This window comes from Schistocerca gregaria, chromosome 5, assembly GCF_023897955.1.
Source record: "Schistocerca gregaria isolate iqSchGreg1 chromosome 5, iqSchGreg1.2, whole genome shotgun sequence".
NCBI classification, from domain to species: domain Eukaryota; kingdom Metazoa; phylum Arthropoda; class Insecta; order Orthoptera; family Acrididae; genus Schistocerca; species Schistocerca gregaria.
In genome coordinates, this window is record NC_064924.1 from 500,608,833 (window position 1) to 500,626,912 (window position 18,080).

General features: G+C 38.4%; 1 protein-coding gene across 1 annotated transcript in view; it reads left to right on the top strand.

Annotated features, from left to right (window-relative positions):
• The window catches only part of LOC126272137 (guanine nucleotide exchange factor subunit Rich), a 274,952-nt gene that overhangs the window by 237,098 nt on the left and 19,774 nt on the right, over positions 1 to 18,080 (top strand). Inside the window, exon 21 of the mRNA XM_049974745.1 lies at positions 10,504 to 10,675. Within this exon, the coding sequence (XP_049830702.1) occupies positions 10,504 to 10,675 (172 nt within the window). The remainder of the gene's footprint in view (positions 1 to 10,503; positions 10,676 to 18,080) is intronic.

Genomic DNA, 18,080 nt, shown 5'->3' on the forward strand with positions numbered 1-18,080 from the left:
TTAACTTTTGATAAGCCTTATTAATAGGTTGCAGGCAAACCTTCACATACTGCTGCAATAGTTTACTATTGAACATCTACAAGCAGTATAAGCCTAACAACAAAGTTCACAGTTCTTGAAGAATAGAAAGGTATGTATGGAGCAGACACTGTCATTGTTTTAACACATGGCCTAATTGTGTTACACTTATTTCACGAATGCATTGTTGTTGATCTATCCTATACAGGCTCCTCATCTGAAATTTGGCCATGGACTGACTGTCTTGGGACCAAAAATTGGGACCTTATATATCCTCACAATAATAGGTTCTGAAACTACATGTTGTTCCATGTTTAATTTACAGAAATTACTATTAAAACTTACTTCATTCAATTAACTGTATACACCAAAAAATTTGTTCTTTTTTAACAGTTTCTTCTACTACAAGAGTTAGGCCAAATTATTTGTTCAAATGATGAAATTAACAGATACCATTACACAAACACTACTTCGGACAAAACTGTAAATTACTTTGGAGTTAACTAAGGGCTGGCTTTTCTAACATGTTTTCAAATTAGAGCCAAGTAGATCCTTTAAGATAATTATTAATTGTTTGTCCAAATGTTATAATTAGTACAAACTTTATATTTGTCTGTACATCAGCAATAAATTCTTCAGTTACAAAACAATTACTGATTTCACCCTATAACAAAAGATACTAACTAGGAACAGTTGAAATAAATTAGAAAATCAATTACATATATAAAACTAATTGCAAAATTAGATCTAGTGTTATATTCTGTAAAACTGAGGGTCAACCTTTCTCTTTTATGAAAATGCAGATTATCTTCATGTATGTTAATGGTAATTAGTTAAAAGGGAAAAATTAATTTAAGGAGGCAGAGGGCAAAACAAGAGGGGAAGTAAAAATATCCCTGCTTGCTTCGTCACAGTATGAACTCCACATATAATTCTAATTACTGTTTTGTGCAATGTTTACTTTTTTCCCAAGTGAGGAGTTCCCCTATAAAGTGAGGAGTTCCCCTATAAAGTGAGGAGTTCCCCTATAAAGTGAGGAGTTCCCCTATAAAGTGAGGAGTTCCCCTATAAAGTGAGGAGTTCCCCTATAAAGTGTGGAGTTCCCCTATAATAGTATCCTGTAGGACACCAGACTATGAACATATAGTGATTTATATGTCCCTAAAGTTAGCAGTTATCCTTATGGGAAAACAGTCTAAAACTAAATGTTTTAGCAGTTCTTCTGCAGTGTATAGTTTTTCCAACTGAAGTTTTCATCAGTGTGCACACTGATGATGAACTTAGAACTTTCTAACCTGATTATCATTTCTTATTGTTGGTCAACTACATTCATAGTAGATAGGGTATTTTTGAGAGTACAAAACTGGATGAGTTGTGCTTTTCCAAGTTGAAAGCTAGTCCATTTGCACAAAAACAGTTAATAACCCTAGCAAAATTGTCATTTACTGTTTTTCGTGTCGGTGGTTCTTCTGCTTAAAATGTTTGTATGGAGTGTTTTTCTATATGGCGCTGAAACTTGGACTATGAGGAAAACAGACAGAGAAAGGCTGGATGCTTTTCATATCTGGACATGGCAGAGGATGGAAAGAATAAGTTGGAAGGACAGAGTAAAAAATGAAGAGGTACTGAGAAGAGTGGGAGAGAGAAGACAGTTACTAGATGTAATAAAGAGAAGAAAAAGAAATTAGATTGGGCATATATTAAGAAAGAATGACGGACTGATAAAAACAGTTTTAGAAGGTTATGTAGAAGGGAAAAGGAAGCGAGGAAGGAAGAGGTTCCAGATACTGGATGACATGATGGACGGTACAACATACAGCAGCCTTAAGAAGGAAGCAATGGATCGCAGAAAATGGAGAGGCAATGGACTTGCTAATATAGCATATAACTGATGATGACGATGATGGTTCTTCTGCCTCCTTATTTTGAAAAGTCGTAATACCCAAGTATTGCTTTACCTCTCTGCGACTGTATCTGATGGTGGTTTGGTGTCCAATTCCTACTTCCTTCAAACATTTCTTGAACTTTTGATTAATATAGTCTGTCTCGTTATCAGACCAGACAATTTTAATCTTCTTTCCCATTTCTCATTCTACCATACTGTGATCTCAAAAGTATCACTAACTTGATCTTTAGAACTTAACAAATAAATATGCTTATACCTTGAATAGTCGCCCATAAAAGTAACAAAATAATGACTTCCTCCTGTAGATTAACACTCCATTGGCCCACAAACATTCATATGTATTAATTTGCAAGATGTCTGTGCTTCTACTTTTGCTAGGCTGGAAGAGTCATCTAGTCTATGTCCCTACTATACATATTTCAAAGATTTCTTTACATTTACCACAATCTTCCAGTCCTGTCACTATATCCTTTAACAATGGCATGCCTTCCTGTTTAGGTGTCCACGTCTTGTGTTTAATAAGAAATCTTTTGCAGAGTACACTGAATTGTTTGCAGCTCCACCTATGTTGTTAGCAATATCTAACTTTAAAAGTTCCATTACATTTGCTGCCATAGCTATTACTTCTTGATTATTTCACTTACAGATAAAAAGTTAGTTGTAACATCATGTGCCGTAATATCTTCTTCTGCTCCATTTTTGGTTATCTTAACATGAAGTCCCCAGCAAGCTCACACTGTGGATGCGCCTCTGTGCTTTTTATTATTATCATCATAAAGAGCTGTTTTGTCTCTAATAATATGCACTGATACTCCTGAATCCAGTATCTATTCTGGTTCTCTGTTACTTGTTACTCCAAAAGAGTAATAAATGGAGAGTGCTTTACCTTGATCAGCAGTTCTGCTCTCTGGACTATTTGCGTCATATCTTTTTATTCTTTGTACTTAACCTTTGGCGGTATTGGGATGCAATGTGACCCATCTTCTGGCAGTTGTAGCTCTTGACTGGTTTCTTCATTTGCTTCTTAGAATAATGTGCTGTAGCCTTTTCCTTCAACAAAGTAAGGCATACTGACATACTTTTCACGTTCTACAGTATCTTCACTTTTATGCTGTCTCCTGCAATCGTATGCCTGAGCTTTCTAACCCCATAATCATGGGTGTATGTTTTTTGGGCAGTCCTATTAGCAATAACATCCCTACCCATTCATCAGCAATCTTAAACCTGATGTTCCTCAGTGGATTTGATATGGATATTATCTTATTGACATACTTGTCCTTGTTCTTGCAGGTATCGAATCAAGTTGTCGTAAGTTCATAGAATAATTTGACTTTTCTTGTAAGGCCACCATCTTCAAACATTCTCCATAACTTTTCTCAAACTTCTTTCTCCATCACAGCTTTCTCTGTGTGCATGGTTCACTGGAGCAATCAATAATATCAGCTTTTGATCTTGTCTTACTGTCTTTATGTGTGTAGTTTTGGTCAGTGGGCTTCAGCACACCATTCACCATGTCCCATAAATTGTGAAAGTGTAAGCAAGCTTCCATAGCAAATTTCCTTGTAGCATAGTTATCGCAACCTACAGGTGTCTCTGTTTGTGGTATTTGTGCTGCACTCATTTTTACGAATACTTTTACTGCTAGCAAAGACAGTATTTAAACTATGTTGCAATTGGCTCATCCTGATAGCTTTCACTATGCACTTCGAAAACTATTCCAATAATATTTCCTTCTGTATGTCAAAATACTTGTTGTGAACACATTTGCTGGTGGCTGGTCTCATAACTTGTTGAAACTAGTGCAGCGAAATATATAATTCTGAATATGAAAAATTCTGGAATAAGGCAAGCTATATTTTAACATCCATTACATAGAACAAAGCATTTACAATGCGTAGTTAGAGTAACGCCACAGAGTATACAAGCACAGTCATAGAGGTCTTTTACCTTCCATACAGCATATTTTGCTGAACACACATACAAATACGAAATATATTGCATAGGTCCCAAACAGTTTCAGGAAGAGGTAGTAGATGAACAGGCATTTGGTTCTATAATTGTAGTATATATATGTGAATCCTGACTTCCATTCCTATGTTAGTATAATTTACTATATAATGTTCTGTATTGAAAAAGGTAATTGTCTTCTATATTCTGTATGGTATTAATGCATTTATCCAAAAATAAATGTTGCCCAGGTGTATCTGTATACTTTGTCATCAAGGATTTAAATTGTGCTGTGCAGCAGGGATGGTACAACTTTAGACTGTAGAAGTACCTTGGGAAGTAGCTAGGTGGACCCAATGGGGTCTTGCTTGCTCATGAGTTTGCAGACTGACTATGGGTGCTTGATTGATGGGTACCACTAATTTGCTATGAAACAGCTTTGCATTGCCATATGGAAAGAATATAAAAATATAGTTGATGGTGAAGTAGTTAAAAAATGTAATCACCAACCATCAGTCAGCAAGTATTCATTGTTCAGTACATCAAGAAACCCTTTGTTTTAAATGTGCAAGCATGGAAGATGAGTGAATTGTAAATTTTCTGAAATTGCCAGAATTATTACATCATCACTTGCGGCAGTTTCTTATAAAAAATGAATGGAGAGCATGGAGGTGTCATATATTACTGCAAAATACAAGGATGTTCCAGAAAAAAGTTTTCAATTTAAGCCCCATTATTGTTGAATTTCTGAAGGAAAAAGGAAAGCAACAATTATAATTGGTACATTTGGAATGGGTTACAGCCCTTACATTCGAAACAGAGTTGACTGCAGACTGCCCTCAGTAAGACATTGCATGGTGAGAAGCGACTCATTTATAACTGAATCATGAAAGTGGATGCATTTAAAAAGAAAATCATGTTGTGGAAGGGAGAACTTCTGACAAGGAACACCATCCATTTCCCTAAGCTCTCTGGTGTTAAAGAAAATGCAAATTTTGAGCACTCCATTGTGTGTGCTTTCATAACATTTGAGGACACTGGCAATCTTACATCTGTTTCAAGATCATTTACCATTTCAATTTTAGAGGATACCTGTGGATTTGCAGATGTAACTGGTAAGTCAACAGTGTAATTCCCATTTAAAAGACACACTTTTATGTTGAAACTACCCAGAAATTCTATGTTGTTTCTCCCAGGAAGTGTTTCCACACCTGTGTGATGATGTTGCAAACCTAATACTGGTATCAATATTTCATCAGCATAAGCTTTTTTCAGTTGTGATACTAAATAGGCTGTGATTACCTAGCAACCTGAGTGAAGAAAATCTACAAAACTGTCTGTCTTTGCCCGTATGTCAACAGTATGTGCCAGATATAAAATGTATTTTGTCTTCAGCATGCCAAAAATAATTAAATAACACTAAAAGTTTTTGTTTGTCTGCTGAGTTGTTAAAAATAGGAAAATAGCTGCATGCTACATTTTTGCAGCTTCCCCACCTTCTCCCTCTGACAACATGGTGTGACACAGGTAGAAGTGCACAGCCACATGAGAAAGGCTGGCATGCATGCATGAGCACTGCACATGAACTGAGTTCTTGACCATCCCTGAGATAGAGCAAGAAGAGTAAAGGGGTCATTATTGAAAATGGTGGCATGCCCGTTGTGATGTGCCCTCATGACAATGATATGGCAACCTTGTTTGCATTGTTCAAACCGCCTGAGGTAATGTTCTGCATTTTAGAATGAGATTTTCACTCTGCAGCGGAGTGTGCGCTGAAATGAAACTTCCTGGCAGATTAAAACTGTGTGCCCGACCGAGACTCGAACTCTGGACCTTTGCCTTTCGCGGGCAAGTGCTCTACCATCTGAGCTACCGAAGCACGACTCACGCCCGGTACTCACAGGCTGTGGCTAAGCCATGTCTCCGCAATATCCTTTCTTTCAGGAGTGCTGGTTCTGCAAGGTTTGCAGGAGAGCTTCTGTAAAGTTTGGAAGGTGGGAGACGAGGTACTGGCAGAAGTAAAGCTGTGAGTACCGGGCGTGAGTCGTGCTTCGGTAGCTCAGATGGCAGAGCACTTGCCCGCGAAGGCAAAGGTCCCGAGTTCGAGTCTCGGTCGGGCACACAGTTTTAACCTGCCAGAAAGTTTCATTTCAGCGCACACTCCGGTGCAGAGTGAAAATCTCATTCTGGAAACATCCCTCAGGCTGTGGCTAAGCCATGTCTCCGCAATATCCTTTCTTTCAGGAGTGCTAGTTGTGCAAGGTTCACAGGAGAGCTTCTGTAAAGTTTGGAAGGTGGGAGACGAGGTACTGGCAGAAGTAAAGCTGTGAGTACCGGGCGTGAGTCGTGCTTTGGTAGCTCAGATGGTAGAGCAGTTGCCCGCGAAGGCAAAGGTCCCGAGTTCGAGTCTCGGTCGGGCACACAGTTTTAATCTGCCAGGAAGCGTTCTGCATTTTGTTTCTTAAATAGAAACTAAATCAGGCAGACACTGAATGATATATTCCATAAAAACTTGGTCTCTAAAATAGAATATCATGATAGTAAAATGCCTTCAGTAAAGCAGAGAAGATTCAAATTGGTGATAATTTATCATTTAAAAAATGTTATGTACTCGGGGAATGTATGACCAGTCTTCTCACTAGAGCAGCCCTTTTGAAATCCAATCTGTGGGTAAGGATTTCATTACTACTCATTTCAGCAATAACTCCTGTTGAAAATTTAGTGTCTTATTGGAGATTTCATCAACTCCATTTGCTGTTTCCCTATTGAGGATCATAATCATCTTCCTTCTTTCAGATGGTGATGTGTGACAAATTTTCATTTCATAAAATCTCCTCTGTATTGCTTCTTCTGTGTGTTGTTTCCCTTTCACTCCTGAAATTCTTGGCCAATTTTCTTACCTGCTTTTAAAAATAAATTATTAAAAATATCTGCTACCCAGACGGTTTTCTATAATGTTCCTGTTCTCTTTACAAACATCATTTGATCTTCTGAGGCTTCTTTTTCAGTCTGTTTTTTAACAAGATTCCATAGTACTGTGATTTGATTTCTATGATCCACTAATTACTGGATTTTTAAATTAATTAATTTATTTATTTTTATTTACAAATTTTCCTAGAATGTTACAGTATTGTGTATATTAAGAAAATGCTTCAGGATCCTTACTTGTTCTATTTTGTATTGTGTTCTGAAGATACTTTAACATATGCAGTGATCCAAGATGGATGTGAAGACTTTACAATACTGCATTTAATTATGTACTTGGAAAATTTGGTTACAAATGTATTAAGAAATATGCCGAATTTAAAGCTGGCATTAGACTCATTCTAAACTTCATCCCAGTCATTATTTTACGGCTTTTCTTAAAACCTTCCATGGTTTCATCATTGCTCAACCTCATTGTGGGGCAGGGAGGTGGGGGGAAAAGGAACAAAAAAAGGAAAGGAGCAGGGAAAGATGGGCGGATGCATTGGCAGAGGGCTGCAACCAAGGTAACATACTGTCCCCACATTGTCCTCCCAGCAGTTTCCACCCCTTCTGTCCTATCATCTCCTCTGCATTCTTGTCTCCCATCCCATTTTCATTTAGTGTTTCTGGATTGTGCTAATAGCAAAGTTTTACAATGTGACTGGTAGACATGTGTTTGCTTAACTTTTGTTTCTTGTTTGAATAGATTGTACTACTACAGTGAGCTACTCGAGTAAGGAAATGTATAACTGACAGTAAATCAGATGTGGCTAATAATATCTGTAGATCACTTTTCCTATTATATTCTTTAAGAAATTTACTTTAAAACCACCACAAATGGTAAATCCTTTCTTTCCTTCTGACAGGAGGCACAATAAGTTATCAAAACTTTTCATGAAAATTTATCAGTTAATCTCTGGGAACCTGTACATTGTAAAAACAACAAATGTTATACTGTCAAACAATCGAAACCCCAAAAACCAACCGCAAAGAAGAGCCCCCTTCATCACCCAGTACCACCCTGGACTGGAAAAAATGAATCATATTCTTCACCAGGGCTTTGATTACCTTTCATTATGCCCTTAAATGAGGGATATCCTTCACGAGATACTTCCCACCAGTCCTAAAGTGATGTTCCATCACCCACCCAACCTCCACATCGTCTTAGTCCATCCCTATGCCACTCCCAGTCTCAAACCCTTGCACAAGTATAATATCCCTGTGGAAGGTACAGGCTTAAAACCTGTCCAGTTCACCCACCCGTACCTTCTGTTCCAGTCCTGTCATAGATTTATTCTGCCTCATCAGAGACCAGGCCACCTGTGGTGGCAGCCACGTCATTTACCAGCTCTGCTGGAATCACTGCAGAGCTTTTTACATTGATATGATTACCAACCAGCTGTCCACCAGGATGAATGGCCACTGCCAAACTGTCGCCAAGAGCAAAGTAGATCACCCTGCGCCACAACGTAACACACTTGATTTTAGTGGCTGTTTCGCTATTCAAGCCGTCTGAATGCTTCCCTCCATCACCAGATTTTCTGAACTGTGCAGATAGAAATTATCCTTACAACACCTTCTCTGCTTCTGCTGTAATTGTCCCAGCCTCAACCTATGGTAACATATTGTCCCTGCATCCTCCGCCCATTCCACTCCCTTTGTGCTATCATTCCTCCCCATTATTGTCTTCCAGTCTGTTTATTTGCGGCCTTCTGCCACTGCATCCATGCATGTTTCTCTGCTCCTCTCCTTTTTTGTTCCTTTTTGCTGCACCTCTTTGCCCCACAATCTCCTGACACTGTACCTGTTGGCAATCTAGACCCTGCACACTCCACCAGGCAGTGTTCTTCTCTTTTCCCACCCATATACTACTATCCCTTCCCCTTCCCCTTCCCCTCCCCCTCTCCCTCGAGATCTTTGCTTTCATCCCATGTGATGTTACATTCCGGCCCGAGATGCTGGAGCTGGCAGTCGTGTGTGTGTGTGTGTGTGTGTGTGTGTACACTGACGAAGGCTGTAGCCGAAAGCCAGTCTGCAACTTGACGTGTCTTCTTTACGGTAAGTAGCAATCTGTCTTTTCGTGCATTGTAAATGTTATACTGTTCAATACTAACTTACAAGCACAAACTTCTTTATCTCAGTATGTACAAAATTTACTTATTTCTGTATTTGAATTTATGGTCATTATTTATGGAATGGTAACTACTTCTTTATTCATATTCTATCTACATGAATTTGTAGCTGATATGGATTTTGTATGTATGTTCTGTAATATTTTCTGTCCCATTGGTTTTATGGTTTTCAGACAGACAGATGACACCAATTTCTTTCCAAGCACAGAGATTTCAAACTAACTAATAGCTCATTTACTTTTTCCTTCCTCTCCTGTTATTCTAATGAAAGAAGCTAATTTCCCGTTTCCCTCTGCTCTTGCACGATGAAGTGGGAGTCTCTGTCAATTTAATTTCCTTTAATGCTCTGTCTGAATTTTAGATTTAACCTAAAACATTTGTCTCACTCTAATAACCACAGGGATGTGCCTACACGTGATACAGTGGTGAAATGATTTTCCTTGTGAATGAATTCAAATGGAAAGTGTTGTAGTAAACCGTAGGATTTGTAGATTATTTAAGCAGATAAATATAGTTAGGGCCAGATCGCAATCTCAGATAATACTGGGATGAACGTCTTGTTAGTATTGTATTTGTACCAGTCCCATGAATTGTTATTTGCCTTTTCTTACTATAATTAAACATTAATTTACTTATATTTTTCCAAATATGTCTAGCTTCATTTGTATGTATTTGAAAAAGTAACTAGTGCTTTCTCAATGTTATCATGTGTTATTTTTAGCATGTCAGTTTTCTGTTTGCACTTGAGCCGGCTTGCCTACGTTTAAAGTGTGCCAAACACAAAATCTTGTACAGTTCCATTGTTGCTTTGCAATTGCAACCTATACCTGTTCCTTCATTATTACTTCAGTTAACTCTGTGATAAAATGTGCTGTCATACATCCAAGCATGCTGCAGTAATATAAAACAAATGACGAGCTAGATGAGAGAGAATTTGTGAATTGTGCAACAAAATGACCCAGATTCCAAGATAGGGGCACAATCCCACTATGAAGTAATTATGTGAGAGATAATTAGCAGTTGAATAAGTGGTCAGCTATGCTCTGATGCAACTGCACTCAGCATCAGAGTGAGATAATGAACATTTATTTTATTATTGTTTAACCAAACAGTGATATAACTCATATAATCAGTCTCATAAACTGACACGCTGGGAGAGTGGTGTGCTGACCACATGCCCCTCCATATCTGCATCCAGTGATGCCTGTGGGCCAGTCTGCACTATTGGGTCTTAATGGCCTGTTCAGACGGAGTTTAGTTTTTAGCTCCTATAATTTCAGTTTATGTTATCACTCTTTAATTAAACTGATTTTGCTGATGTTACCTTGGTAACATAGAGACAAGTATTCCTTAGGTAAAGACAGGTATTCCTTACATGTGTATGAAGTACGTCAAGCACCCATTCATATTTTTCTTTAAAGTGTCCGCTCAAGGATTAACATGACCACTGGATAAAGATGTTTCTTGTGAGAAAAATAGCTTCACTGTGTGTTACCTAGAGAAACCTGTTAATTTGGTATTCCATTGTTGCAGAAGAGGCAAGCATACGGAGCGAAGAAGGTTCCTATTGGGGTGATGACAGGGAGAGCTCAGTTCAAGATGTTTCTAACACAACGTGGCCTGATGTTCCAAGTGCAAATCTACTGGAGCAACTATCGCAGGAGCTAACTAATAAAGGCTCAGCAAAATCAGAAGTCCAGCTTAGGTAAGCTTTCGTTACAGGTACTTTATCAGGTACCTGGCAGGCAATTAGATGTAGGGTAGATAGTAAAATATGCTAATTAAAACTATGTTCCGAGTGTAAGACATTATAAATGGGTCATTCCATGGTTTCAGGCATATAATTTATACATTTGATATTTAAGTATTAATGTGAAAATAAAAAACTGATAGACCTGAATATGACACTGTATACAGCAAAGGTTTGATGGTGTGAGCTGTGTTGATTTGTTACTAAACAAACTTTTCATGGAATGACCCAAATCTTATTGTGAACTGTTGTACTATTGAGGTATTACAGCTTCTTACATATAAAATTACACATTTGCAGGCATGTCCACAAATGTGTGTACTGCAGTGTAAGTAAACCACAACTAGGCCAATACATCTGGCTCCTGTGTCTTCTTTAACCGTGAAAAGTGATTGTTTATTATCAGTTTCTAACATGGATGCTTTTGTAATTTCTGTGAATAAGGCTTTACTTTCCATGTGTCATGCCACCCCTTTACACTTGTCATTTAAGTATACTTAATGTAATACTACATGTGGATTAGCTCTGCATATGAGCAGTTTAGCATTGTAACAGCTAGACTTTGAAGCGATTGCTTTATATTCCAATTTTTAAGGACTTTGGATTTAAAAAATGTTTAACTGTGGCCTAAAAATTGTATGGATTATTATTATTATTATTATTATTATTATTATTATTATTGTTAAGGCAGTCATGTCATTCCAAAGTGTTTAACAAATGTTCAGTTGGGTCATCCTGCACTCCTTATCTTATCAAATGACTTTGAAACATCCACTAAACTTCAGTGCTCGTATTCAATTCTAGGTCAAAAATCAATGCAACATTACCTTGTGCCTTTTCCATCTGAAAAAGGATTATAAGCTAAAGAAAATGTTCACCAGTTCTAAATGGACAAAACTGAAAATTGTTTTTGTATTTGCTCTCCAAATCAGCAACAGAATTTGCCTTGGATTTAGTGAAAAAATGAAGCACACACACACACAAAAATTTGTTTCTCTATGTTTGCACTGACATCATTGAACTTTTTCAAAGAGAAATGGTGTCACCCATTAACCTTGTGTTATTTTACATTAATCTTGTAAGATCTTACTTGTCAAATTAACAATCAACTGCAGCAGTTACTGCTCAGTACCCAAATAATAGCAATTTGCATTTAGAAATTAACCACTTTTTCTTTCTGCTGAAAGCATTTCATTTATACCACTACTAAAAAACATTAGCATTACTTCATGAGCATTTTTACTCCAAATATTATTTTTCAATTAACAAAATTACTTTGGAAGATAACCTGGGAGAAAGGAAATAATAAACTTTCAAGTAATACTACCACCTGTTATTATATATCACACACTTGTATTGTCCAAAACTAAATAATAAAAACTTTCCCTAACATAACTCACTCCCCTCCTACAGCTCTAATAGTAGCGTAAAAATGTTCTTGCCTTTTCACTAAAGTGCAGATATGTAGGCAGTTAGCAGTTAATATTATACAGTAGATTCACATCTCATATTTAAATATGTTATCATGTTAGCCATATTGTATTTGTTGAATCAAAATCTGTCTAGAGTTGTAGTCAAAGCAATTTCAACATTACTTTACCTCGAAAAATCTTGCATCGGAGCCATTACATGATTGATATCAGCTCCTACTATAAATGCACTGAGCTGACACTTCTATTCAACATTGTGCAATACTTCACTGCACAAAAATTAACTGCTTGTTGTGCACACTCACTATTGACTGCACTGCACTGCAGTCCACTGACTGCCAAGATTGATGATCAGCAAAGCTTAACTGGACATTGTTCCAATAGCTGGCTGTGTTCAAACACCCTTGTAGCATCTTATCATGGGTGGACTACATCACAAGTGTGGTCTGCCATGTGTCTGACTCATCTGTCCATGAGACCTCAGATCATCTTAGAAGGCAGCCTGTACCTGGGGGGAATTATGGTTGCCACTGAGCAATTCGGGCCAGGCATGTGCTCTGTGGCGGTTTAAAAGCTGCCCCACATTAGAAAACTTCACAGCCTTTCAAATAGTGAGAGCCAACATTTGACTCATAATCAAAGAGAGCAAGAAGAGGTCATGGCACACATTCCAGGCCTCTGTCAATCATTCCACTAGTTTTACAAAATTATGGACCATCAGGAGAATTTCTGGTAAATGGAGTCATTGACATAGAGCAGTGGTGCTGAAGCAGGGATGTCTCCAATCAACGGAGACATCGCTCAGATGATGGCAGTGCATTTTGTGATGATTCATCCTATGGCCAGCCAGGACCCAGCGTTCTGCTATTACGGAGAGGGATGAACTAAGCTTCAGATCCAACAATCCTGAGTCGAATAACTACCCTTTCTCCTTGTGGGATTTGGATTTACTGCTGTCTGAAGCTCTTGGTTCAGCACCCGGTCATGACGAAATCTGATACCAATATGCTGCGAAACTTGTAAGCAGCATCAGGGGAAATGCTTTTAGAATGTTCCAATTTCACCTGGAAGACAGGACAATTTCCCAATTCATGGAGGGAGATAATTTTGATGCTTCTCCTCAAAGCAGCAAAGGACTAAATTGTCCCAGTAGTTACCAGAGTGTCATCTTAAGGAACTGTGTAGAAAATACCGTGGAGTGAATGGTCGACAGTCATCTGACATGGATCTTAGAGACCAGGCAGCTTCTCAGCTGCTTACAGAGTGGATTCAGGAAGTATCAGTCCACTGTCGATAACCTGACCATGCTAAAAATGAGCTTCTCTATGTAAACAGTATTGTACAGGGATGTTTTTCAACACCACTTAGGTGTTAGACATTACTTGGAGGCACAATATTCTTGGACAGCTCTGCCAATGGGGCTTTTGTGGCCATCTCCCCATATTCATTCAGTCCTTCTTATCAGAATGCTTTCTTTCGGTGCTGAATTAATGGCACAATATGAAATAGGTTCAAGCAGGAGAATAGTGTTTCCTAGGAAAGTGTTTTTAGTCTTATCCTCTTTGCTGTAGCCATTAACAGTGTAACTGTGCAATGCTCCTTTTTGTGGATGATTTTGCACTTCTTGCCGTTTACGATTTACTGTCAAGAGGTTGGAAGAGTAGACTGGAAAGACAGGTTTTCATTTTTATCCAGCTTGCATATGAAGGACACCATTCCACATTTTAAAGACTCAGCGAGGGTTCTGGGCCTCATTTTTTATTTGAAATTGTGGTTACCACACCTAACATTAGGAGGACCGCAAGAAGGCTACTACCTACAAGTACCAACAGGGCCAAATTGGCCACATGTTTATTTTTGTTTATTTGGTCAGATTGTGATAGGCAATGGAATGTAACACTCATATATATAGCTTTTGTTGATTTTTATTAATAAAATAAATACATTACTCTCTCTCTCTCTCTCTCTCTCTCTCTCTCTCTCTCCCCACCTGTCCACCGTAGTTCACTGATGTTTACTGCTGCACTTGTCGCACAACGCTCGTCTTCTCATCTCACATTTGCCACTTACTGCTTTCTCACAACCCCAAAAAAACAGTAGCAGTATGGTTTCCTTTACATGAGGTACGGATTTTACACTTCTCTCTCTTAGTTGCCCTCTGTGGTCTGCCTTTAGTTTCTGCATGATTCTGGTCTGGCTCCTTATTTCTTGATTATACATACTGCTCTTGAAGCTCTTCACACAAATCAAAAATATACGTTCTTATACAACACCCAGGAATTTATGGCAGCCAAATCAAGAATGTTGTAAAATACGTGCATTGACCCACATCTTGTACCAGCTTTTGTGGAGTACATCCTTATCGTTTGATCAACGACGTCGACCCCAAATTTTGTTTCATTGTAGAATTGCACTGTTTCAGGAGTCTTCTTCTGACTATCGGACAGGGATACATGAGAGTGAATTGAACTCAGTAACAAAACATTCTTATTTGTTTTTCCTTGATAAACTGTTAGTGTTGTTCCATCATCATTTTATACACAGTAGTCGAGCGGAGTGGTTGTTTTCTGGTCTTTGCAGCAGGCGGCACCTCCCTTCGATTCTGGTTCAAAGTACCTACTAAAGTTGTGGATGCTGCCCTCAGATGGTTCGCAAGGCTTAGTGAAGTAAAGTAACTGTCAGTAGTGACATTGAAACTTTTGTCTAAGTTTGATCCCATAAGCCTAAGAACAACATTTTTCACTTATGCCTTGGTCAGCTGGTTGAAGGGGATCAACACCAGTGTTTGGGAATCCATTCACTATGTATTTACTAGAAACACCTATAAGTAAGCAGAATTTTATGCCAAACTTATCTGGCTTGCTTGCAATATATTGTGTGAATGGGCATCTTGTTTTAGATGGCAAAAGTTGTTCATCAACTGTAAGATAAAGTTCTGGTTTATAGAATGACGCACTGTTTTCTATGAAAGCATTCCAAGTATCTGAGACGAGCAAATTTGTCAGCCTTGAGGCATTCAGATCTAGTGGACTTGGTGTCAAACCTCATATACTTCATTGTTTCGATAACTCTGTTTCGTCCCGTAGTTTGTCTGAAAAATGGAGGACCCCATTCTGTTGACCATAGGCTTTTGAGAGGAATATTCTTTGCCCCATACACTCCTCTTGCATACATTATGGTGACAAAAGCATCCAGTTCTTCAGTGTCACTGTCCAGGAATCGTCTTGTGTTCGACGACAAGCCTCAGTACAGTGCTTGATGTGGCGCATCATGGAAGCACTGAAAATTAACCGCCAAGCACTAAGAAGTTTCCCACTTTGAATTTTCCTTTTAGCATATGATGATGGTCTGGAGCTCTCTTGCAAAATGTTATGACTTTGGTAGACGACCTGAAAACATATGAAAAAAGAACAGTACTTTTAGAACATGTAATGTACTGATATTATATGAGTAATCTGTTCTTGTAATTTTAAAAACTAAAACTCTATACAAAGAACAGAAATATTACTGACCTGCATTAGAACCCACTGCAATTTTTCACACAGTCCCATCTTTTGCTGTTTCTTTTTGTTTAGTAGGTTGCCCAGTATCAGTTTTTGACTGACTTCCCGGGGAAGCAAATGTTGTCCAGGTTGTTGATCTTATAGAGCTAGAATTTGGAACATCAGAAGGCATGCTGGATGTAAAAGCTTCATTTTCCCCTAAATTTAGCAGAAAACTGTTCTTGGCTGTGTTTACATCATCACATTCGTTGCACGAATCACATTCTTCATCTGCACACACTGGAACTACTAGACTTTCTTCATTGTCCTGATCGCTGTCAGAAAACTCAAATTCTTCATCTGAACTTTTATCTTCTATTTTTCTCAGTTCTGCTAGTATTTCAGCGTCTGTTAGCCACTTCTTGTATTTGTAGGTCATGACTGCAGGGACGACTCTCAGATACCGTCACAACAGACAATAACTGAAATCCTTGTGTCAGCTAACCAACAATCAGCACTGGATTGAATGACATTGTTGTCGCACATTTGAACAACAAAGGGGCAACAGTTCATGTGATTTCATACGCAGTATTGCAAAGAAGTAGCCTCTAAATACAAATAAATGTTGGAGGGCCAAATTGGCCCCGCCGTCCTTCTATGTGGTAATCTTCATATTTCATAATCTAATAAAAATAGGACACTCTAAATTGCAGTGGTTAATATTTCATATGACTGATGAAAAGTCACAAAATATCAAGTCAGTAGAACTTACGATTTGCTCAGAAAACAAGTGAAAAGATCTAAAAGGGGCCAATTTGGGCCCTCGCTCGTTCTAGTGCTAAAGGACACAAAGCCAAGGACCCTTAAGTCACTAAATATCTTGAAGTGCCTGTGTCACAGATCTACGAAAATGGACAGGGCACAACTGCGCCAGTGTTCAAGGGCTTTTTTAGGCTTGTGGCTAGACTATGAGTGTGCAGTATGGATCTTCAAGATCTTCTTACCTGAAGAACATTGACATTACACACCAAAAGATGATCAGGCTGGCCATGAGTGTTAACAGGACAATTGCCCAATTCATGGAGGGAGGTGATTTTGATGCTGCAATCAAGGATGGTTCTAAAAGTGAGACTCCATTAATTGCTCTGTTGTTTTCTCTGATTGTTTCCTTGAGATATGATTGCTTCAAGACTTCACTATCTTGGATGCAGAATTATTGTGGTCTTGCAGAAACTGGAGCAGATGAAACAAGTTGTGTGACTGCTAAATTCCTCAGCTGTTCCAGCTCCCTGAGTGAACTTCACTCTCTACAGCAAACCACTGTGAGGGGCATGGCAGAGGGTACATCCCATTGTACCAGTTATTAGGGTTTCTTCCTATTCCATTTATGTATGGAGTGTGGGAAGAATGAGTGTTTGAATGCCTCTGTGCATGCAGTAATTGTTCTAATCTCGTCCTCATGATCCCTATGTGAGTGATATGTAGGGAGTTGTAATAAATTCCTGAAGTAATCATTTAATACTGAATCTTGAAACTTTGTTAATGTATTTTCTTGTGATAGTTCATATCTATCTCCATGAATCTTCCAGTTCAGCTCCTTCAGTACCTCTGTGACACTCTCCCACAGATTAAACAAACCTGTTATTATTTATGCTGCCCTTCTCTGTACACGTTTAATATCTCCTGTTAGTCCTATTTGGTTCTGATCCCACACACTTCAGCAATATTCTAGAACCAGTCACACGATTGACTGTACTTCCCCAGTATTCTACCAATAAACCGAAGTCTACCACCTGCTTTACCCATGACTGAACCTATGTGATCATTCCATTTCAGATACCTACAAATTGTTATACCCAGATATTTGTATGAGTAGGCTGATTCCAGCAGTGACTTATTGATAAAATAGTCATAGGATAGTACATTTTATCATTTTGTGAAGTGAACAATTTTACATTTCTGAACATGTAGAGCAAGTTGCCAATCTCTGCAGCACATTGAAGTCTCATCAAGATCTGACAACATTTATGCAGCTTTTTACAGGTAGTACTTCATTATAGATGCCGCAGTTATCTATAATGAGGTAAAAAATGCCTGATTTTACTATTAATATTGTCTGCAATGTCATTAATATACAACATGAACAGCAAAGGTCTCAACACATTTCCCTGGGGCACACCCAAGTTACTTCTACATCTGAAGATGACTCTCCATCCAAGATAACATGCTGTGTCCTTCCTACCAAAAAATCTGCAGTCCAGTCACAAATTTCGCTTGATACCCCACATGATCATACTTTCGGCAATTAGTGTAGGTGTGATGATGAGTCAAATGCTTTTCGGAAATCAAGAAATACTGCATCTGCTTGGTTGCCTTGATCAAAAGCTTTCAGTATGTCAGTTGGGTTTCACATGATTGATGTTTTCAGAATCCAAGCTGGTTGGCATT